Source organism: Rhinichthys klamathensis, unplaced genomic scaffold, assembly GCF_029890125.1.
Source record: "Rhinichthys klamathensis goyatoka isolate OS25496 unplaced genomic scaffold, OSU_Roscu_1.1 h1tg000370l_1, whole genome shotgun sequence".
NCBI lineage: Eukaryota > Metazoa > Chordata > Actinopteri > Cypriniformes > Leuciscidae > Rhinichthys > Rhinichthys klamathensis.
Window position 1 is genome coordinate 34,547 of NW_026606878.1, and position 25,694 is coordinate 60,240.

Sequence of the window (25,694 nt, forward strand, 5' to 3'; positions counted from 1 at the left end):
AGATTGTAAGTCTATGCGATTTTTTGTGTCACTTTATTGTCCTCCAGGTAAAATCTGTAAATGAAAAGCCACAAATCGAGATCTCGTACAAGTTTGTCTTGCATACGGTGAGGGATGGGTTATATATCAAAGATTTAGTTTAAACAATACTACTAGTAATGCTTGCAATCAACAGATCAAAAATCAATAAGTGGTTAGTCTATGACGCCTCTATGTCTCACCTCCCGTCTCTGTGATGTGTTTGCTTTAAGGAGTGTTCATTCATACAACTGCCGTTCAGATGTTTCAACTACGTTACACTGTCTGCACTTTATGACTTATAGATGACTACTGCTATTACTGATACACGGCATGACTTCAACAATGATGTGAGCAAACGAAAAAGAGACAGAGACGCTCGTAATACAAAGGCCCACTTACAGCAGACATATGCGCCGGCTCCATGTGTTTTCATTAATCGTGGCTGTGCGGGTTGTGGGCTTGTTCCACTATGTTTACCCCCATTTCCTGCCCGTTTAAATTACACTGCACTTACGCAGCCCTGGATTCATGGTCCTGTCAGCCTGCAGCCCGCCCCACTGGGCACAGACGCACTGCAGTCGCCAACAAGGCACATCAGGGGCTGATCCAGGACCAGCTCCTGTTGCTTTTAACCAACAGTCCTTCCCAAAGAGCCCACCGGTGGCGGTGCATCAGAGGAGGCGGAGTCTTCTCAAATATTTATTTAAATAAATGTAGGAACTAAAGCAGTGCTCGAAGTGGGCCGGTGCGCAACCGAGGGGGGACCTTGACGTTTTTATCCACTTCAAGCACTGAACTAGAGTGACATAAAATAAGACGGGCTGCACTTATAATACAATTCTGGTCGATAACAATAAGCCAGTAATTATTTTCAATAAATACCATATATTCATATATTAAAAAACAAAAAAGTTAACAAACAAATTAAAAATAAATAAATTAAAACTAATATTAATTGTAAATGCTATAAGTGAATTTAGGCATAAAAACATTATAAAGTAGAGTATGACAAAATAGCATTTATTTTGAGATTAGCTAAAGATTACATTTAACAGTGTTATTAAATTAGTTCTTTTTAAAGATTAACTGAGCATTTTATAAAGTGAGCATTATACTGTATTTAATCAAAGGTAACTGAAACAAACAATTTAAACATCCAATACCGATCAATTAAAAATGACACATCCATAAGTTTAAAAAAATCTGTAATATTAGCTGATAACTGAAATGTTACTGTAATGCAAATTAAAGTTTTTTAATTTGTCTTTTTTTCGTGCTCTTATGCATCTCTTGTAAAAAAATCTTTTCTTTCCTGTTCTAAAATCCAGAAAATCACTGCACGAATGCCAAAACAGGCCGATTAGTAAACTGACCAATCCAAATAACGTTTCCAAATGTGACCGAAAAAGGCAAAACAGAGAAGAAATTAAATTGGCAACCTTTCAAGCCAATTAGTTTTCTGTTTCACTTTCATATGCAACAGGTGAAGAAAGATTATCTAACTTAGCCAAAATACTGACAAAGTCCAAATTATTGAAGGATCTCATAAAAAAGAATGACTGAATGAAGTGCCATAAAAAAAGAAAACTATAATAAAGGAGCAGAGGATGGAACATTTGTCACAGGCCAGAAATACAAAATGATTATCATAACCTACAACAATCTATTTGATTTAAATATCAACCTCCTTGGAAAACTCCCTAGTGGACCGCCACTGGAGCCCACACAGAGATCTGATGCCATCTCTGACAGGTGTGAGCCTGTGAATCATCACAAAATCTGCATGAATCCTTATTGAACTCTTGATCTATTCGAAGGGGAACGTCTGAAAACAGATGGCTAAAGTAAATATCTATCGGAGTGCCAATCGGAAAGGAAACCGAGAGGAGAAGTGAGCGAAAGACAGATGAAGGTGCGCCGAGAACGAGAGAGGGAAGAGGGAAGGAAAAAGAATGGAGGACTCAAGGCCTAACAGATTATTTCTGTTCCAGCCCTGAGGTCATTAATAATCAATCTTCTCTAGTTCATGTTTTATTCAGAGTGACCCGTAAAATGCAAGACTCTCCCCTATTTATACAGCTGGCTTTGTGCTGCCAGATCACAGCCAGATGACTTTGGCCAAGGGCGGTCGAGCACTTCGCTTCTCTCCTCCAAGATTGTAAACTTTACATACTGATCTAAGATCAGCAGTCTCTAAAGTAAACAGAAGACTCGAACGTTATGAGAGTGGAGGTGAAACTGGCCACAGAACATAACTGACAGTAACTTTCATCAAACAATGACTGCTCATCACAGACACATCTGCAGTGCAGGAGTGGGGCGTCTCACAGCTGCAAACAGTGTCACAGATGATTGCTTTTCTCAAGGAATTATTCATAATTGGGTATTGAAACCAGCAAAAAAGTCATGTTATACATATAATGTTAATTTGTATATATACATGTGTGTGTGTGAATGTGTCCATCCATCCATCCATCCATCCATCCATCCATCCATCCATCCATCCATCTATCTTTATGATATCTGTACCACAGTATATTTTGGTAAGGGCATATTTATTACTCACGACCCAATTACCCTTCAGTTAAACTCTAAAGGCCCTATTAGATGTACAATGCACAATAATTTTGTTTTTGTTCCTGAAAACACCAATTCTTCATCTAAATGGGGTGCGTTTTTGGTGAGTCTATTGTCTTTGTTGGCTCTGTGGGTTGTATGACTGAGTGGTTCTTTCAGCACCGGCTTAATCACCTTCCTGCATTCCAGCCGTTTAAACAGAGATGCAGTAACATCCTGTGAACAGCTCAAACCAAATAAAACAACATTACGCCATAAACAGAAAAAAAAAAACAGGCAGGGAGGACGAGTAATAAAAGAAGGATTGACCACAACAGAGGACAAGCTGGCAGCAAGGCCTAATGGGGCGGTCTGGCGGAGTCCAAGTAATAGACGAGTTCGAGTTCACAAGAGTGTGTTTTTGGGTGAATTATGATCCTCCTGTGTGTTTGCATTGTCTGCGTCCTGATTAATCTATTATGATGTCTAGCGGGCTTATGTATAACTTGGTTTTACAATCTTCTGAGTAACCCCGCCTGTCGCCATTAAAATAGCTTTAGAACAGAGCCCAATAAGTGTTGGGAAACAAACACAAAGGAAGATATTTTGAAGAACTGTTTTTGTCCATACAATGAAAGTCAGTGGGGTCCAAAACTGCACTGGACCCCATTGACTTTCATTGTCTGAAAAAAAAAATTTCTTCAAGATAGCTTCTCGTGTTTCACAGAATAAAGAAAGTCATACAGGTTTGGAAACAACATTAGGGTGAGTAAATTATGACAAAAAAAAGTCACTATTTTTTAGTGAGCTATCCCTTTAAAAGAAAAGAAACAAAAAGGAAACACTGTCTTTATATGCTATAAACTGCGAAAGAGACAAAGGAAATCAGGGTAGAAACCCCAAAGTCCTACATTACCCAGCTCTGTGCCAGCTTAGAGTGCCAGGCCAGTAAAAAGGAAGCCCATAAAAACTGTTAATTAAAAGATCAATGTTTAGCTTCAAAGAAAGGGCAAGGGCTCAAACAGTGTGTTGCCCCTCGTAAATACTAAAGCACATTTTGAATGCAAGAAGCTTGTCATTAGTAGAGGACCGGGCATAGCGGACACCAACCTCAATTCCTCTACAGGCTCGATGGCGACTGTGCCACAAAGGGCCATTCAATTAGTTACTAATAATTTGGTTTATAAGAATGATGATTAGCAAAGAGCCTTCACCCAAATCGAGCCACTTTAGGGTCTATGGAGAGGCATACGTGCCATCAAAAGACACCACAAGTAAATTCATGTGGACGTTACTAACAATAATGGACTGAACAGAACAGGCTAAATAAGCCAATAATGAGCCCAGACTTTTCTCGTCAATTTGAGCCTGTCATGGCCAAACGGGCCCGTTCTGGCATCTTCCGTGCTGAAGGGATCTAAATGGGCGAACTGCAGTGCGGAGAGAACGCTAATGTAATGTGCTACACTCCCAACGCAAAAAAAAGAAGAGAGGTCAAAGAAGACATCAATCAAACAGGCTTGTGATTGCCGGCAACTCGTCCAATCCACCATCTGCAAGTGATTCCACCATCAGAGAAAGACCAAAAGTTTCTTCAAGCGGATTGTGTCTTACATGTAGGACATGTAACTGAAGAATGAGCAGGATCCCGTACATGTGGATACCATATGGATGTGAAACGCTAAATATCTCAGAGCTATTGGATTTGGAGAGGAAAAATCCTGATATATGTGTAAACGTTTGAGAGGTAAAGCCTAACCGGTGAATCCTGAAATATTCATTATCTTTGCCTTAATGTGTCCGACATGAAATCGCCATGTTGGCCAAGCCAAAAAAAGGCTGCCAAGTGTTGCAACCCTGGCACAAACCTGAACGCTCTTGAACAATACTACATGATTCCTTTGCTTCTCACTCTCACAGAAGTGACATCACCAAAGAGGACACATTTGTCTCAGAGAGAACCCTTTTTAGTCAGAAACCTGGCGCGGAGGTCCAGGAGTTCTTACCCCCCCCACCCCACCCCCACAACAGCGGTGCTTTCTAAACACTGTCATTGATAGTTTGGACAACATAAACACAGGATTGTTGGCCTTAGAGGAGGTCGAGGAGGAATAACGGCTTGGCGAGACCAAGCAAAAACAGAGTTCAGCGAACAGAGTCTCTGTCTGCTGCATTTGACACCACTTTTCAGGATTGCCACGAGTGAAGGGATTGAGACTGCTATGAAGGTGAACGGGAATGCTAACGGGTATCTTCTCTAGGTATTACAGGGCCGAGGAGGTCTCGCATTATTCTGGAAATTCTGGCCCCTTTTAAGCACATTACGGGCAAAAATTCAATTTGAAAACCACAAAACAGACCTGATGTTTACATAATGCAGTAGCCTCGACTGACCAGTGGCAACACTCTGTTTGAAAGGCCGTGCAACCTCTCAGTCTGTCCGTACAGTCTGATGAAAGCTGTTTCTCTCAAAGGAAAATAAATGTACAGACGCCTACTTCATATTAAACAAGTTGGGGGGGGGGGGGGGGGGGGTGTTTGGGGGGGAAGTCCCTTGGAAAGTGCCAATTTTTGGAACAAAGTTTACTTGCAGCAAACTAAAAATCTTAAACATTATTTGTTCACTGGCCAAAGGCTTGTCATCAGGCAGCCCACATAAAAAAATGCATTTCAATAATGTTGGAGCGAGCCAAAAACCTGCCAAGCAGATAGTTCCCCATGCAGTGAAACACATGAGCATTGTATAAGCCTTGGCACCATCACAGCAGATCACTCTCCTCTCCTCTTGAGGAATGGGGCCGATTTAAAGTGAGTATAATGTATATGTAGACTTCCAGACAATTTATTTTTCTGATGTTACAAAAAGCATAGGGATGGATGCAGAACTGGGATGCACCGACGAAGGGACTAAACCCATTGTCCGTTTGCAGACAATTTACTGTTAAGGTAGGTATGGCAATGGGTTCAAAGTGAAGTAGAGAAAATGGATCCACACATACATTTATTACAGAGAGGGGATCATTCATCATGGAGAGACTAAATCCAGCCACTACCTCCTCAAACGCTTCTCTCTTTTGCAGTCCAAATGCTGACACTCCTTTTCTTTATCGCGCCATTCCAGTTGCTCTTCTTCTGATTTTTTTTAAACGTCTTTCTCACCCCCCTTTCATCCACTCTTGGCTCTCCCCCGTCGTTTAAGTGAGCCTTGGGTAGCTTTTTGGTTTTCTTTTGTTATAGTAACAGTAAATGAAGCTAATAAAACACAATATATTGGACTATTTATTTTCTGTAGGAACACATTCCACTCTATAAAGAGGACTAATGGCATTTACACAGAGCCGGACTGATTCTCAAAGCCAATAGGAGATTTATAGACAGTGAACGTTAGCGTCAGCTAAGGGCCGTGCGGGCCAGGCCAGATGGCTCCAATAATCAATGGGTGACAAATCCAAGTACCCGAGAAACGTTACGGTACCTTGAGTGCACATACTCGCAGAAATAGACAAACTTTTTGCGCTTAGCGAGTCATGAAAAAAAGGTAAGATGCATAAAAGGTTACATCAATTTCATCTATCAAGTCTTTTTTTATGGTGACACTTTGCAATAAGCTTCAATTTGGTACATTAGTTAATGAGCTAAAAATGAACAATACTTTTATTACTTAAAGTATATAAACCAAGATTAATGAATGCTGTTCATTATTAGCTCATGCAAGCTAACGCATTAATTCATGTTAATGCATTGAACCTTATTGTAAAGTGTTAACCTTTTCATAATAACAAAATCACAGCTGTGAATAGAGAAACACTAGATAGGTCACCATAATTAATGAATGCATACAATGAAAGTGATATATTCCAAATAAAAGAGTACACCCACATGGATGTCACCTTGTCCTACCTGTTCATGGCTCATCTTCTGAAGCTCCTCCTCCCAGGCGTCCTGTTGGCTGCGCTGGTATGCGGAAGGCGGGGCCAGGTCCTGCAGGATGTGGGGGTCTCTCTCGTGGCAGAGGGCCGTGAGGTGGCTGATGTACAGTTTCAGCTTACTGCGGTTCTGATTGAGGTCTATGAGTGGGGGGATAATCTGTCCAAAAACAGGAATGAGGAAATGGGTTAGAGATAAAGAGCCATTTCAATCTCAGTTTTCCTCTAGCGTTCAAGAATTAGATACTTGGACACGAGCCAGTGAGATAAAAAGACGGGTATGCAGACGCATGCTAAAATGACACGCAAACAACACATTTAGCAAGCCAGAACACAGAGTTCAAATTTTGCTCTGTCACATATGATTGTATTCAAAAAGAAAGGGGGGGGGGGGGGGGGGGGGGATAAAAAGAGCAATATTCAGTGAAAGGTTGCGTACGATTATGGATGATAGACCACAGCTGAAACACATGAATCACAGTGAGAACAGTGGTATAATAAAAATGTGTCAGGAGAAACATTCCCATTCCAGGAACACAGACAAACAATCTCAGTTACCTGGACCACTGCCGACAGATGCCCGGTCTTTACACAACATCTCTATACACACAGCAGACACTCACACGGCTTTTCCGTATCCATCAAAATAATAAATGCACTTGTGTGGGAGCAAATCCAAAAACCATATGTCTCTGTGTCATGTGTGTATCTCACTGGCTTCAACAAAGAATTCTGGGACAATACAAGATTGATCCATCACATTTGTTTTCACGTCAGTCTAAAAATGTGATAAATAGCAACATGCGGTTTGTGTGTGAGTGCGAACGAGTGCCGATAGCCGTATGCTTTCCTTTGCATGCCATTGCCTAAACTGGAACTGAAAGGTTCAAACCTGGCAAGAGGTGATCCATAAATTATCACTGCAGTGCTTTCAGTAAGATGTTTAATATAATACAATAATAACCTGAATTACAATAAGACATAATAATGACATACAGTACCATTACAGGTTAATAGGAACTATGAAGGGGTACTTGAGCCTTAATAATAATAATAATAATAATAATAAACAGAATGCATATTTTTATTTACATTATATATATATAATATAAAATTTAAATCAGTTTATGTATTATGAATTAAATTATATAATGTATTTAAAAATATACATATTGACCTAGATTAATAAATACTGTTCATTGTTAGCTCATGAAAGCTAATGCATTGAACAATACTGTAAAATTGAAAAACACAACTGCTCCCTAAGTGTTCACCATTATCAATGGGAATATACAATGCACAATAATGCAAAGCTGAGTAAGCTGAATAAAAGGACAGGTCTCAATCTAAGGCTGGCCTTTTCCTTTCCTGGTCACATTGTCTTGTATGAATCAAGATGTTACATAAGCGGATTTTGAGCTGCAATGGTGGACACATAAATTCTGGGATGGGAGAGGTGAGCAATGTTTTTTGAAATACTACAGTACAAAACAAGACAGCAGAAGATCTATTGAAATGTTCCCAAATAAATACCCTCTCAAAGAGGACCGAGAACATAGTAGAGCTTAGGGAGCTCTGCGATCACTCCTCATCGCTCAATAGAAGAAAGCAAATACAGTTACCTGATTGTCAAGAGGCGGAGAGAGGAAACAGAGGCTAAAAAGAAAGAGTGAGTGATGAGAGAGATGTAAGAAAAGACAGGGAGAGAGTCTGCTTTGGTCTGAAGCAGCCTGAGCTTGCAAGAACATTTGTGTCCCCACACTTTATTAATTCTTATTAACCCCATCTGTATCTTTCCAGGGCAGAATGTTTTTGTGTTTTCGTTGGCTCACCGGGGGCAATGAAGGCTCTCTTGGGCGGACCCTGGCCGCAGAGCGCGATCAAACAAAACTGTGAAAGAACGAGATGTAGGAAGGTGGAGGAAGACCAAGGTTGAAGAGCTTATGAGAGAGAAAGAGAGGATGAGAGAGTCAAGGAATGGAGGAATGTCTAAAATGGGCCGACGGTTCTCCCCGATTCTGGAAACAATTAGACGGCGCAAACTGGGTCTCTGCAAAGAACCGGAGCAGCAAACGCACGGAGACCTACATCATGCTCTCGTTAGTCTACGGTCTAGCGCGGCCCAGTCTCCAAAACCTACTAAAGCACATTTGGGTGCCAAAATTCAAACCCCTGCCTCATGGTGAATGAATAATAGGGCAGGAATTCATCTGTTGAATCAGCTGTGACAAAAAAAAGTCTACATTTATCTACGTGACACACGGCAGACCAATAGCGGAGTCTTTTGTATCAGAGCGGGATCTGAAACAGCTGTAAGGGGCGATACCTCCTTCCGCATCTCTGTCAGGTCTTGTATCTCAGCCAAGCGCCGCTGCTGGAGGATATATGGGGCCTCCGGATTGACTGGCAGCCACAAAAAGAGGGACGAGGCCTTAAAAAGGCGGTCTGATAGAAGCCCTCCAAACCGCTGTGACAGAACGGCTGGGTGGATATGCTCGGAAAAACAGCTGAGTTAAAATAAACCCGGCCTTAGCAATGGTGCCACATAAACGTGCACACACACCATTACACAGAGACTTGCTACGTACATGGTTGACTGAAAGCATGCTGTGCGCTAATAAGCTTTTAAAATGCCCAACCAATGATGGGATTTGACATTTATTCCCCTCTCTTCCTTCTCTTCCTCCCCATCTGCTATGAGAAAACATGAATGGACTCCGGTTCTGGGCCTTAGACAAATGCCCAAACATGGCGCTATCCGTCACCCTCCGGTTAAAGGCTAAGTCAATACCTCTCTGGTGACAGAATGCTGATAAACAGTCCTGAAAACCTCACAGAGTGTCCCGCATGACCATCTGTAATCATGTTAGTAGTTTAGTCAAGAAATGTGGATGGTAAGTTCATGGATGGTCACAGTTAGCCCAATGCTAGTTAGCACAGCGCTAACATCCGTCTTGTCGTAGCTGGTTATGTTTTCTGTCAACTGGGTGCTGTCATAACTGTTTGGCTTGTGCCGTGTTGCTGTTTAATTTTTTTTTTTTAAGTCCTGTGGTAGACTGAGATCATAAATAATGCTACAATAACAGAAACAAATATCATGCCCAGGTGACAGATTTACAACAGGGGAATTTTCCACTCAAAGCGCCATTTGTCTCGTCTTGCTTTGGACACACACTATGGATGGAAGTGGGTCCCTGTTTACCCATCATGCCTTGCCTGACGTCTCGGAAAAATAATCTTTTCAATAGTTCTTTTTAAGGTTTGGCAATTAATTTTCTCCAATCTAATAAATCACATAGGTCGATTAATTAATCAAATGGATTTTAATCACATATATTAATATTTGCTGAAAGCCCCCAATTAGGATAATTCAAAGCCATTGCATTATTGTGGAGGATGAAATCACTGAATACCGCTTAAAAGTCAATGCAGCAGACATATTGTTTGCTTTATTTCCATATTATTGAACATTAGACCAGTCTGTAATCCACTCTGACTTTTGTCAAAGACATCTAATTGTTCATATATTGGCTATTTAGCTTCAAAAAGCCAAATTGTATAATGCATTAGTTTTGAATCTTGTTTTAACTCAAGGGTTACACAATTTTTCAGATTAATTAATTTATGAATATTTTTTTGATTTACCTCCATTTAGTAAAAAATGATCATATTTATATTAAAATATACATACACACACAAAAGAGATATCACTATTTTAATAATTTCGGGGCTAAATTTTTCCATCAAAACTAATTGTACTGTTATATATAGTGTAGTTGATTTTGCCCATCCCCAGGTTCCTAATCAGAACAATGCTAAGTGGGTCCTCTAACAAAAAGCTCAAACGAGTCAGGACTCCTGGGACCCTCCACTGAACCTATAAGGACAAAAATGACAATAGATTGGGGGTGTTGACCACAAAGACCCTTGGCTGTTCTCTTGCACTTTGCAACATTGATCACCTCAGCTACAAACATCACCTTCTTGAACCTCACACTCCAGCTCCTGCCAAAAGACTTCGGAAAAGGTTCACAGAGGAATCTGTCCATCTGCTCTCTTTCATTACGTCTCCTCTAAAAGAAGCTGTCTTCACCAGATGCTGTGGTGTGTTGCATTTCTACTCCTACCTGGCACTCTCATAGCTCGAGAACCCCTCCTCAAAAAGACCAGGGGGAAAGAGAAGTCAGACCCCTCAACAATGACCGGCCTCCTTCACATTCTCCCTCTCTCATTTATCACCTATCAGCTCATCGGGCGCCATTCGATACCCACACTGAGAGGCAGGAGACTGGATCAATGCTGTCAGTCAGGCGGTCCATCAGAGACGAGCCACTGGCTCCTTCCTCAAAGACTCCGGAGGCCCGGCGGCACAGGAAGCCCCTGACGCGCCCTCGAAGCCCAGCTCGGAACAGCTCGCTCCTGGTGGGGGAGGATCTGCGGATCACAAGCCTCTCTCACAGTAGCCGGGCCCTGGCGCACATCCTTTCCCGTGGCTGAGAGTTTTATTGGGCTATCCTCTTTCAGTCTCACTGTGCTACGCGTCCATGAGTGTTAAGGGGATAAAGATAAGGAGGGACTGCAAAGCTTCAAACCTGCAAGACACTGACAAGGCCGGTGGGCCTGCCGTCGTAAAGTGCTTTTCAAGAAAGAGACAAATCACCTCCACGGCATGCAAAAAAATACTGACATGAGAGAATAATGACTGTCAAATAAAGGGTAAGGGGGCGAAGACATGCACGCATACCTCCCCAAAGAGCACAGACAGAAACATATGTAATCCGAGCGCGGAGAGCAGATTCGGATGGCAGATTAAGAGCAGGTGAGTTGGTCTGTCTTTCCATACTGTCATTTCATAAGCGACTGACCGCACTACCTCCATCCACAACTCTCAATATATCTAGGTAGACCCCTGCATTCATACACACACACACACATGCACACGTGCGCGCACACACAAACCACAGTCTTATAATTCCATAATTTGCTCAAGCATTACAGAATAATCACTTGGTTTGCCTCCATCACACACACAAGAATTGAATATATATACACTACCGTTCAAAAGTTTGGGGTCGGTACGATTTTAAATACTTTTAAAAGAATTCTCTTCTGCTAACCATGGCTGCGCTTATTTGATTAAAAATACAACAAAAATCACTTATAGTATTAAATATTATTCCAGTGTAAATCAGCTGTTTTCTGTGTGAATATATAGTAAAGTGTAATTTATTCCTGTGATCAAAGCTGAATTTTCAGCATCACCAGTGTCAGTGTCTTCAGTGTCAAATGATCCTTCACAAATCAGTATAATATGAGGATTTGATGCTCAAGAAACATTTATTATTATTATCAATGTTGAAACAGTTGTTGGTCTGTCAGTTGTAAAGTTTTTTTTTTTTTTTTTTGGATTCTTTGATGAATAGGAAGTTCAAAAGACTTTTGTAACATTATAAATGTCTTTACTGTCACTTTCGATCAAATTAATTATTCCTTGATAAATAAAAGTATTAATTTCTTTCCTACAAAAAATACAAATAAAATTCTCACTGACCCCAAACTTTTGAACGGTAGTGTATATGTATATATATATACAGTATATATATATTTATATTTGTAAACAAATATATATTTGTTTATTTGTGCTGTCAATTGATTTTCTAATCAATTATAATACTAGTTTACTAATAAGATTTAAAATTATGTAACACACACACATTTTTTAGATTGAAGTTGGTTACCAAAAAGGTCCAACAATGACTTTTTCTCTCTCGCGTGGTACAATATTACAACAGCACTCATGTTTTAAGAGAGGCAAGATTTATGCATGTCAGGACTCTGTTGCTGCAGCTTTTTATGAACTTAGTGCCTCGTCACCTATTTACGCAGGTTTTTATATAAATGCCATTAGATTTATACCAGTGGGGGGGTTTATGACTGTTGACTTACATGCCAAAGCTCTCACTCAGTCAAAGCCCAGTCAATGCCAATGCACGGGGTGGGGGAAAGGAGGACAAAAAGCCAGGGCAGGTTACTGTTGACTCTGGAGAAAGACGGAGGGAATTTTTATACCAAGTAACTCCCAGTGTCACCATCATAGCGCCATTTAAACAGACCATGAAGGCTGCAGTCTAGGGACAGCATTCCATTCATTGTGTATTTGTGCGTGTGTGTGTGTGTGTGTATATCCACAGCCGTAATGAGCAAAAAAAGACTTAAAAACTGCCAAGAAGAAATTAGCCTCTGGAAAAGGGAAGTAAAGCTGTCGTGTGGGTTGTAGTTTCACTCCATGAGGTGGGAGGAGTGACCATGGGGGTCGTCACCCTGAAGGTGAGGGGTGTTGGGGTGAAAGAAGGTCCTGACCTCTTCAAACTGAGGTTGAGGGGCATCATTAACCGGGTGTGTAGAAGAGAAAGCAGAGGAAGGGGTGAACATGTAGCAAAGCTCCAGAACATCTACCCCACTGTGCGGGCAAACCAGACGAGTTAATCACTTAAAGCCAGATCTGAACATAACAAGAGGGAGCTCAGAAAATCATGAACGGAAGATTTAAATCAACGCTATAAACGTGTCACATTTAAGTTTAACCTTACGATGCACGGAAGACCTTTGACTTGAGTCTGTTTCTTTTAATGGCATCCTTCATCTGAAGTCTTAAAAAGCTTTCAGCTATTTGTATTATTTTAGTTGTTTGTTGTTTTGTTGCCAACTTCTCTCCTTTGCCTGGATAGCCGAGCAACTGCCATTATGACAAACGGGAATGCTAACAGATAACTTGCTCCAGGTATTATAATTGACTTGGAGCAGTTTTGTAGCACAAACAGCCCTAACTTTTAAGATAGCTCTTGTGTTGCTGTCAGTGCTCCACAAGAGGCCAAAAAGAGTTTTGAGAACAGCTGTGGATGGAGAGATCTAAGGAGAACCACATCCTGAGGTCAAAGTGTTTCCCCTGTGTAGCACTCAACACCAGAAGACTTACGCCGCTACGCATGTAAAGACAGGGGGCAGAGGAAACAGAGAGGCTGAGAATGGGGCTCTTGGTGGGTTCAAGGGTGCAGAGTTGGTCGAGAGATGGCTCTAACAGACTGAAATGTATGAAATACACAATCCTCTGCTATCACACCTGGTCCTCAGAGACAGGAATAATTTAAGTGTGGAGGAAGTGTGTCAACAGCTCTAGTTCAAAGAGAAAATGATACACTTTCACATAGGCCCAGGCGCTACATTGGTAATGGTATATATCATAATTAATTACATTTGAATTTAATACAATTTTATTCATTTAATTTGTAATATATTAGAAAACATTCTGTTTAGTATTTTTTTAAATAGGTAAATGTTTTAATACTAAATAATTACTTTTTAAATATTACCATGAACCATTACTTTATTGTCTACTTTAAATATAAAACACAAAAAAATATAATACTTTAAAAAATCTGTGATGTATCAAAGCTAAATTGTTACGAAAGAAAATCACAGTATGGCATTTTCACACTTTTTATATTTATGTGGTTTACACATGCACTTGTGTCCTAGTTTGGTAAGATATCTCTACACATATGCATCTTATGTTAACCTGTAACACCTCTTTTAAGTGTGAACCACACATGGCAGGCTTCCCTTTTTATTGACTGATAATAGAGGTAGTTCTAGGCCCTCGATTTTAGGCTTAATTGGAGAGCTAGGTAAACGGAAACAGACTGAACCAAGGGTTAGGTGGGGGAAGAGACAAAGAAGAAGCAGCAGCAAAGGAGGAAGAAATACAAGGAGAGAGAGCAACGATGCAGTTTCCACGCGTCCGGTCTCCAGCGCTCATTCCGTCCACGGCTGGTTAAGTGCTAAATGAACTGAGAGATTTAAGGTGGTTGTTGGACAGCTTAGGCAGGGTGCAGAATCTGAGCCAGCTCTTTCCTATCAGGCTTAAATCAGACCAGCGGCGGCCGCAGGGGGGCCAGAGGGCTCAACCTGCTCCAGGCCCCCCATCCACAGCTCTGGAAAGCATTAAGGCCTATTGACATGCCGCAGGGAGTTTATTAGCAGTATGAAGCTAACATTTAGCTGGCGGAGATTAGGACGCAACATGTCTAAGCACCCCTAATAAAAACAAGAACAATCTGGAAGTGAACACATCAACACGTTTCCAGTGATAAATCCCAGGGAAATATCGCATAACAAATACAGCACCAGTTCCAGATGCATTGTTTTTCCAGATGAGCATGGTTAACAATCTCCCTGCAATAACCATTTCTTTCAGTGTTTCACTGGAGTGGGAAATGCTCAGACAATTGCTTTATCAGCTAGAAGACACTCTAAAGTCTTGAGGATTTTCCACGGCTCACAGTCATGGACCATTAATAAATAATATTACGAGCACTTTCCCCTCCTAACCTGGAGAGGGAAGCCGATCGGCGCAACGCCCAGGGTAGGGCTTCCACGTCCGCCCGTTAACACATCCAGAAATGGCGCACTGGACCAGGGGGCCAAAACGTTCCAACCACATAATCCCCACCACAATGAGCCTCGAACTTTACTGTTTCAGCAGCTTGCGCAGAAATTGTGGCCATGCTGGGTTCAGCAAGTTTGAGGAGGGAGGAGTCGTGCAATTATTTGTTTTGATAGGATTGTTCAGTCATTTGGTAATTCTGAGGTCAACAACAGAAATCCATACTTTTATCATCGCCAGAACTCACCAATTAATGACAGCCTAAAATCAACTTCAAAACTCTGAGGGGAGAAACTGATGCAATGTTGGGGGAAAAACAAAACAAAAAAAGTTTTTTCATCATTCAGCATTCATTAGAAATGCTGTGCTTTGATTGACATCTTTAGTCTATTTTCCCAGTTTACCCTCTGACATAGACCAGGCAAGCAGAACCCAGCAGGCCAGTATGTCCTTGGATTGCCTAGTGCCAAGAGGGAAACCAGAAACATGGATGCAGCATTAAAATGTATTTTTCTTGAGTGATGCATCCTGGGAGAGCAGGCCAAGACGTGTGGTTTGCTGAGGCCTTAAAAAGCAGGACAGTTAGGCAGTGAAGCAAGACTGGGCAAACAAAACTGCCCAAAAAAGCAAAGTTATGCCTGAGAGAGAGGGAGAAGAGAGGGAACATTAAGAACGAGGGAGAGAGGGCAAGAGAGTAGATCAAAAGTGGCACCTTCATATCTTCAAAAAAGGAGCAAAAGTTGCGCCACAAGGCAGACAGATTTCAAAATTCAGGACTATATATAGCTGGACTGGAAATCGTGAGAAACTGAACATGTTGAGATAACTTCTGACATGACGAACTTAACCTCCCCAAACACGTACCATCTCAATCCGAGCCAGCTCAAAATTCCTCTCAGGAAAATACATATATTGACATACTCCGTGAAAAACAGAGGTGGCGGGGGAAGTCATCGCCTATCCAGTTGATGCTGAGCAGAGTCTCTCTCAGGATCCAGAGGAGAACGTTCAGCCAAAAGCCTTGACAGAGGAGAGATTCAACACACTCCTATATGAGTTCTTATAGGTGAGCTCATCCTTCATGACATCATCTCAACACTTAGATGCTGCCATCTCAACACTCTTCCGATTGGCCGATTCAAATGTAGCCGCTGCAGAACCATTCATTTCGTCTTCAAGGGCAGTCATCGGTCTCTCATCAAGCCGAGCGAGGGGCTCCGATTACGGGGTCAGATAAAACCCGCCGCATACGTGCTGATGGGACCAACTGGTTGAAATCTGTCGCACGCTTGATTGGCTAAGAGTCATTTCACTCTACTGGCCTCTCCAGAGGCTCTGTGAGCAACGACCATCCGTCAAACGACCTCTGACCCCTTGCAAGGAGCTAGGGTATGTTTCCAATGACACCCTATTTCCTCATTTCCTATGGCATGCTCTTACTCTGACAAACGGAGAAGTGATTCCACTCGGAGAGTAACTGATTGAGCCATTTGGGGTACAGTGACTCTCTTCTGTTCCAGGGATGTAGATCTCAGTTTCATGGTACAGGAAGTAGGGCAGCATGGTTCAGGGGCTCCGCAGAAACCCCAAGTTTGTGCTCTGCCAAGCGAAGTCCCCCAGACTGAGCGAGGGCCCCACCACTGTCTACCCTCCTGTCTGCACCAGGCGCATGGAGCCAGAGGCCAGTTTTATATTGAAATCATATGGAGGTGGGAAGGTTTCAACAACGACCCCCTGCAACTTCCCTCGCCGCCACATGTTTCCCATTTTAATCTAATTATAAATATTTGGACTGGAGTCAGTTGGAACTGACAGAAAGAAAAAAGTCAAGCTGGAATAAACAATGCAAGTACAAACGGCAAATAAGAAAGCAAACATGCATTTTGGGTTCATATTAATGACTAAAACAGAGCTGTTGAAATTTTCCTCCTCTGACCACTGAGCCATTTTTGAGCCGAAAGAAAAAAAATCCAAGGCAGCAACAGGGTCTCTGTTCTCTCATTGAGGGGCGGGACCGTTTTAATAATGTGGGCAAATGGTGGGTGGTTGCGCTCATGGGACGGGTTCAGAAGAGGTTACACCTTAGTTGCTCCAGCGGGACGGGTACCCACTGACCCCTGGAATATGCGAGTGATTGCCAAACTCTGTTTCGCAGTTTTCCATGGAATTGCACCATCCAAACGGTTAGTAATGTCTAAGGTCGTCAAATAGAGGTGACAACAATGGAGTCTTCATTACTTTTCTGCTCCGCATGCCAACACCCACTCTGGCATCATGTTGTACGCAATTTGAAAACAACCTTTGTGACAAAAGAAAGAGGGAGAGATGTGAAAATTAGGGAGGAAGGTGTACCCAGGGGGGGAAAGTGGTGGATTGACCTGTTTTGGAAGGTTGGAAACAACTGTTGGACAACTTTTTCGCTTACAAGGACATCTCTCATCTGGGTCTGGTCCTTCCAGTTGCACAGAAAATGAAATGATACAGTCAAGTTTGTGGTGGACATCACTCTTTCCCCATTTCTTGCAGATGTCTAGGCTAAAATTGAGAAACAAACTTTTTCAAAAGGAATTCAAACAAACAAGAGGACAAACAGATAAGAGGACAAGTTACTACAAAGGGTTTGATGATCTGTCAGTCCTTCTCACATTTGAAGCTCAGCTCATCTTGACATTTACCTGAAGGCAGAGCTTACAAATATTCTGTTAGCGTAACTGTAAGAGTTCTGAAAATTTCAAGCTCCCTCACTCTTGGGGGTTAATTTCCAAAACTCCAGAGCTCCGAAAAACCACACGCATCATCACACAATGACACTGGGATGATGGAAGAGGACAAGAAAAGCAGACATGCATCAATTATCAACAAAAAACAGCCAGCCGCAGGAGAAAATGTGAACCCCTAAAGAACAACAACACAAAACAGAGTCAAGGGCCAGAGAGCATCTGTAAATACACCTAGTGATGCACCACACAGTCAGATTAAAACGGACTGCATTTCATCATAGCCGACAGCGATTTCAGGGTTGCGGTGGGTTATCGTGCCAAATGCTGAGCAATTAAATAGGTCTCGACCACCCACAATTCGACATGAAGGAGATCAGAGTCATGTTGAGATTATTACCCTCTAATCATGCACTTGTACGTACGACTGCTGTTCCCCCTACCTTGCCCTGAGAACACGGTTCGGAGAACACGGCTGCCCTTTATGTGAGCCTTAATACATTCAGGGGCCTGGGGGTCTTGATCTGCCCTGCTAAATGCCATTACAAGTTTTACATGGTCATATGATACACAAAGAGCGACTTTAATGTTACGGTTACATGTAGGTTTGCCACAGTGGGTGTAGTGGACGATCTGAATTCTTCCTCAAAATGTTGGGCGAACAGCTTAGGGGTTCATATATTAAGAACTGCGAATGAAGCAAAAACATTAGCGAAAGGGGCCCATTAGTTGCCTGAAATAGGACACAGTGTATGTGGGCAGCTGTTCAGATTAAAAACCTCCCTTCACACTGCCGAAACACTCGGCTCACAGCACACACAATTCCACTCTGTTCTCCAGCGCTCTGCTACGCCTAATTGCACTCGCAGTATATGCGCTTTAACGCATGCGACTGTTCATGCAATGGACGTGTTATCTGCAGGCTGCATCGACAGGGAGCAACCTGCAAATTAATTACAGTCAAAACGCCACATGGCATTTAGCATCACCTCGGGCATAGGGCAACGGCTCTGATGGGAGAGCGCGAACGGTTGCGCATGTGTCCTATGGATTAAACATGTGCAGATCATATGTATTCTACAGTCTATCTGTTTCCTCAAAACCATCCATCAAAGCTGTCAGTGTGGAGGCAAATATGAGAATGTTGTTGTTTTTTTGGAGGGAAAAGACAGGAAAAGACCACAGCAGTCAAAAGGCAGACGGGTCGATTTGTTCCTTGGCTGTGTGTGTAAAATAATAAAGGTGGAGGGAAGAATTCAACTGTCTGCGTGACAGAAATCCTGAATAGATGTTCGACAAGGGATGGGAAAGAATATGCCAGTTCAATAGCTGCTCAAGTCATTTATAAAAATCAATTTAAAGGGCTTAAGCTGCATTGATTTATTCATAAAAACACTATATAAAAGCAGTGTTTCTTAGCTGGTTTTGTTTCAGGACTCAGATTTTCGGTTCATCATTCAAACGGTTCATCATTCAAAGCTAAAATGTCCTTAAAAATCGAACATTTAAATGCTATATATTACCAGTAACTGCATTGGCCTGACAATATGTAAATTTATCAACATAGCAATAGATGACAAATATGCACATTTTGTAAAAACAACACCCAGGTTTGTTTGGATTCGGTCCTGAACACCAAGAAAAATGCATTTATAATTCATTTAATAATCAATAAAAATAAAAAAAACTTCTGCAATAATACGTTTAAAAATAAAGCCCAGGAACAAATCAGAACAGACCTAGGCTGTGACCAATTTTTAGGTTGTGGCCAACAAGTTGAAAAAGATGCACAACAATGTTTGAGAAAAAAAAAAAAACATCATTAATATACACATCAAAATAAGGAAGACAAAAAAAAAAACGGACAATGAAATCACAAAACGTGAAAACAAAGAGAGGGAAATAAAGGATGAAAGGATGAACTGGAAAGTGAAGAAAAAAAGCACACTCAAAGACAGTTAACACATGATGAAATACAGAAGACCACCATCATTCCCCATTTATACATTTCTCACCCTTCTGAACAAAATGGCTGGGAGAGGGCACATGATTGGCTATGCCCAAATGCCCTCCTCATCGTCCTATTGGTGGAAAATGAGTGCAGGTTTAATCCAAGGCAGCATGGGATTAAAGAAAGAAGTTATTAGTGGGTGAGAGCAGGTCATGTATTGCACTGAAAATGCATGCCCATTGTCAAACACTCAGTGAGGATCAGCACAGAGTCTACACTATTTTACATGTTGTGAAAAAATGCTGAATGAATGCCATCTATAAGATTGAGACACCACTTTGCCATTAATTTCTCCATCTCTCAACAGAGGGTTAAGGGTGATTAGTTAGCCATTTAACTGAACCCCCCCCCCCCCTTCTCCCTTCTCAAAAAAGGCAGCTATGCTCCAACAGGAATTGAAACCATAGCAGTATGAGCTCAAAATGAGTAACACACATGGCCTCTACCCCATCTGTCCTGGATGGCTGTGGAAAATACCTGCAATGAATGCTGTCTGAGGTCCCTGTCGGTCCCAGCTCTGCAGTCGGCATGTTTAGGTGATAACAGTGCGATCGGGGAGGTTTGGAATGGGCTCAGGTGTTGATGTGTGAGGGTGTTCTTATTTGAATTGGAAATATGTAAGTGACAAATGAAGATCACAGGAAAATGTGAGCTAAGTGTTTTCTTGGCAATTGGGAAAGACAATGAAAAGGGTTTGTAATGGGGGAGAGACCCTGGGATAGCTTTATAGCACATTTCTGTGTGTGCATGGGAGATTGAGTGTGTTATATGTGTGTAGACGTAGATCCAATTGGCTCCGACAGCACACACGCACACATACACGGTTGGGAATACCGTGTTGTGTTGTGATGAGGGCCTGGGCGGAGTGTTGTTGATTGATGGGTTTCTTTCAGCATGTGAATTAGGATGTAGCACTTGAACTAGATTACTTCAGGAGTCCATGGACAGGTATGACACACTGCGTTTAGCGCATCAAGTCATGTCATAACAACCAGTAGGATTTGTGCTTCCTGGGAGAGCTGGGACTGAAGAATGCAACAGGCTGTCCTTTCTCTTTGAATTTCACTCTCTATTCATCCTTTATCATGTCAATTCTTTCCTCTTTCTCTCCTTATGAACTAATTCCTGTTGGACAGCCATCCAGAGGAGAGAGGCTTAAGGCGAAAGGAATTCAACGTTTTAAAGCAACAAAGAACAAAGCCAGTTAAATCTTCCAGAATCATCCTGTGTGCCTGAACTCTTCCAAGAAAAACACTCAGGGATGTGTGTGCCCGAACATTCATGAATGAGAAAACGTGAGCTTTTTCATGGTGACCCAATATGAAATAATACACAAATTGGAGCTGAGGATGCAGTGCCTTATTACATATGAAATATGTAATTTCCTGTTGTTTTTGTTTGGTTATAATTGCCTTTTTATAAATCAGAATAGGGCCTTTAGGGAGAAATCAGATATCAGTGAGCGAGAGAGAGAGAGAGAGAGAGAGATACTTTGAGAAATACATATTTTTAACATTCATAATAAAAATGGAAAATAATAATATTAAAAAATCATTTAAACATATAATCACAAACCCCAAGTAAGTGACGCTTACCTTAGTAAACTTAATTGATGTAGTAAAGGATAAAGAAAGAAAGTGCTTCTCTAAGGTGCACTCAAAAAATGAACGCTCTGATTGGCTCACCTGATCTGGAGAGGGTTTATGATTGGTCTGGTCAGATTTGGAGGCCTTGAGGTGGTCATCCTCATAGTTATCAGCCATTAACTTCATGCGGTTCTGTGTCTGTAAAAGATAAAGCTCATTGTTAACTACTGCCAAAACACACACGTACATATTTAGAAATGAGCCCGTTCTGACTCTAAGCCTGGTAGTCTTGGGGCTTGAGTTATCAAATCTCCATCTCAGCTCATGCTGTTAAGAGTGGAAATTTTATCTGTATGAATTCAATTACAAGCATTATAAGAAGTGATTCTGATATTCCTTTTGATAGACAGAGTATTACTTCGAGCCCTACAGCGAGAGGGGGATCACAGAGTATTCACGCAAGTTTCAGCTGGAATGGATTTGAGTGAGGAGGAAAAAAGCGAGCGACGGAGATCTTTTAAACCCAGAGGAGAAGGGTGTGAAAAAGCAATAACAGAGACGGTGAGAGAAGATCCGAGATGTAGAGAATAGAGAACAAAACACCAGTTTCTCTCAAATATAAACACACACGCACAGCATACTCACCTCCCTGCTTGATACAGGAGAGATTCAAGCCTCAACTTGCTCAAACCAAGTACAGTTTTAACAAGCGCCCCAAGGTTTCCATGTCTGCTCACTTCTTAGATTAGAAATGTACTAATTTATTGGAGATGAGGTTGAGCGCACAGGCTCTGACACATTGAGCTGTGGAACTCATGTGGACGACATAAGTTTGAATCCTGCATGCAACACTAACAGAAAATGCCTTTAAAGTTTGTATTTCTCTCTTTTTCTTTACATTACAATTTACCAATTAAAAAGTTTGCCAATAATTAAAACTCTGGCATCATTTACCCTCTGCTGTAGCTTTGCAATTTAATTCTAACGTACGTATATTAAAATTTGGAGAGTTGCACGTGGTTACGAGACATGCACCAACCAACTTCATCACTGATGTCAAACCTGGCATGACACATCTTCTCACAAGCGAATATTTGTAAATGTGAATGACATTTGGGGACAGACGGCAAGATTTTCAGTCACTTTTTGGTCTCTTACTCCCACAAATCTATCAAACACATGGCTTCAAAACACTTGGAATTTAGCACGCAAGTTGTTTGGATCACTTTTAAACTATGTGTACGGTAGTTAATTTTTTGGAAGTTGACAAGGGAACAAAGCTCCAGAGTCGTTTTTTAAAACTTTGCTATGCAGTTGCTGAGTATTCAGAATGGCTTTTAACACATTGCTATGTGGTTGGAATGGTCTCAATATTGCTTCCATTGAATGCAAAAGAGCAGCGTAAACATTTTTCAAAATTTCACTGGTGTCTTACATTAGAAATAAACACTGGGAACAAAATGAGGGTATGTAAATTATGACAGAAAAGAACTACACCCAAACTGAGTTGGGGTTAATGTAGTCAAGTCTTATCGGGCATGATCCCCAGTTTTTGTTAAATAAATCTATTGCAGAAATAAGGAAAAATGCACATGATTACTTTTGGGAAGCCGACCATCACAACTGACACCACCGTCACACAGCAACGAGAATAAGCGATGAAATGTATCAATAAGACATTACATTCGAATGAGAGTGGACCCACACCCTGCCCTTCCGGATTCTTCAGCTTGTTTTCCCGGCTGCTCCCTGACCAGAATGTGATGGTTGGGCTCCTTCTGTTTGGTTTTCTCACCCTCTTCCCTCCATCTCCCACACCCCCAGTTTTTCTCTCCCATCCTCCTCCTCTGTTACAGTAATAAACATAACTTTAACCGACCACCGGGCAGCCGTGTGTGAACGTCTGGGTCAGAATTATGTGAACGCAACTGACCTGGATGAGAAAGTGTCTTAAAGGGATAGTTCACCCAAAAATAAAAACTGTGTCATCATTTATTCCCCCTCATGTTGTTCCAAACCTGTATGACTTTATGTGGAACAAAAAAGAAAATATTTTTAAATGATGCCTGTTTTTTTTTTTTTGTCCATACAATTAAAGTCTAAGGGGTACAATGTTATTTTGGACCAATTTGACTAAATAAATGGACAAAAACAGTTGAAACATTCTTTAAAAACCTTCTTCTGTGCTCCTATAGGTTCGGAAACACGCAGTAAAAAGATACCCACAAGGCACGATGTGTAGTAGTTCTTGTGTAGGCACGACTCGTTCTATACCTGTTAACAAGCCACTTAGTCAGAGGTTAAATAAAAATGTTGAACAAACACCTGAGCAGCTCTCAGACACTCTGTACTCAACAACCTCTCAGTTTTTCGCAGAAGGCAGCAGTCTACATGGAGGAGAAGGCCGGAGGCCGAGGCGCTGAGAGGGGAAGCCATTATAGCCCCCCCCCAAAAAAAAAAAAAAAAACGCAACATTTTAGATCAACTGTCACTACCTCACGAGGAGGAAAATACCCCATTTGAGACAATTTGTTCCACATGCTCAGCGGGTTAGTGCGAAGGATTCGGGCGAGGGTTCGGAAAGTCAGGCTTAAGCTCTCCGGCTTTTAAATCCTGGTACAGACCTACATACAAGCAAAGAAGTTATCGAGATAGAGGGGGAAAAATTATTCAGCCAACGTCGCTAACATTAGGCGTACACGGATTTCCCAGCATGAACATGCATCGTTCATTTCCTCTCCTGACAAAAATCGGAAAAAAATAAACATTAAAAACAAACATTTGCCTTGAAGCTGTAAGATTTCAGGGGTTTTGGGCACAGAGCACCTACAGATGACTAAGGCCACTGGAGAGAGAAACTCATTTGCAAAGCTAAAGCGAGAACTAGAGAAAGGGGAGGAGGTATTTGCTTATTTGCCGGCTCACGAGTGAAGTGGTTTCGATACCGACCGAGTTTAGTGGGGCGCAGGGACTCGTAAAATGTTTATTGAACTGCACTGGGGAAATCTTTGCTCATAGGTCTGTACAATCGAACAAGTGTGTGTATATGTGCACTGGGGCGCAATCTTGTTTCTGACATTGTGACTGATTCAAGTGTAAAGGAACAGTTCACCTAAAACATTTACTCACCCTCATGGCATTCTAAACCTGTATGACTTACTTTCTTCTGCAAAAAAGAAAAAAAAAGAATATATTTTGATGATTGTATGCCCATACACAAAGTCAATGGGGTCCAAAACAACATTGGAGCACCGCCCCCTTCCTCTTTTGTGTTACATAGAAAAAAGAAAGTCATGCAAGTTTGGAACAACTTGAGGGTGGTTACAGTTTTTTGTCCAACTATGCCATTCAATTTTAGCCTTTTTCTCAAACAAAGTTAGTGAATTATTTCAGGAGACTTGTAATATGGTGAAAAGGACGTTTGAACAACTTTTGTGGTGCTGTTTTAAGCTTGAAAGCAGCGAGAAAATTCTTCAAAACATCTACTTTTGGGTTCCGCAGTAAGAAAAAAAGTGTATCATTTTTCATTCAGTCAAACTGAGGAACCTTCCCAGGGTTAATAAAATGATATGAGGCAATACTGCAAATCTGCCATAATTTTCCTAAAAACATGCCAGAGTTACTTAAACATCACTATACAGAGTTCCTCCACCTCCCCTTAAGGCTGACCCCCTCTAATTTACTAAGAATGAAAACACAGAGATGATTTTCAAAAACGTTCAAGCCTCACATCTTTGTTTTGAAAACAGGTGAGGGGTGTTATACAGTTACCACTCTCCAAGCGGAAGAGGCCCACCGCCAGGAGATAAAACTCGCTCCGGAGGGGAGAACTAGAGAGAAGAGACAAATTGCTACAAGTGTCCATGTGTGGCCTTCGAACCTTGTCCATGATCTAGCCAATGACATCATGTACCCTACATTAGTAGGAACCACTAAACCTCCTGGATTTACTTTGGCAGAACATCCAATCTTCACACAATCCGCAGACGTTCCTTCAAAAACACGGACAATGGAAGGCAAGGAGGGAGGAATCTCAGAGATGTCGAGGGGGTCCACAGGGAGGTGTTTGTGTATGTACGTGAGGAAAGAGGGAGGTGAGGGGTGAGTGTTCATGGAAAACCGGATCTCCTCAAAGGGCCAGAGGGGTTCTGAAGAGCCGATCCCAGATGGCTACAGAACAGGGAGGCACACTCCTAACTTAACAGCTCATATGTGAGCCATAAAGCAAAGAAGAAAGAAAAAGGTGGCCGGTGCTGGAAGAGAGGAGAGATGTTGGTAGAGAAATGGGATCGAGTTAGAGAGGTTGAATTGGAATGGAAGAGACTGGGCACGGGGCAAAAAGGGGAGGGTTAGGAAGGAACATAAAATGGGAGAACGAAATGTTCAAGCTAGCAGGCTAACAAGCAGACGGATAAGCGAGAGCCTGTTAAGAAG

The 25,694-nt window shown here is 41.7% G+C and overlaps 1 protein-coding gene across 1 annotated transcript in view; it reads right to left on the reverse strand.

Moving 5' to 3' along the window:
• The window catches only part of erc1b (ELKS/RAB6-interacting/CAST family member 1b), a 198,416-nt gene that overhangs the window by 11,482 nt on the left and 161,240 nt on the right, over positions 1-25,694 (reverse strand). The window contains exons 18-19 of the mRNA XM_056233411.1: positions 21,360-21,458; positions 6,478-6,663 (exon numbers count right to left, since the gene is read on the reverse strand). Of these exons, the coding sequence (XP_056089386.1) occupies positions 6,478-6,663; positions 21,360-21,458 (285 nt within the window). The remainder of the gene's footprint in view (positions 1-6,477; positions 6,664-21,359; positions 21,459-25,694) is intronic.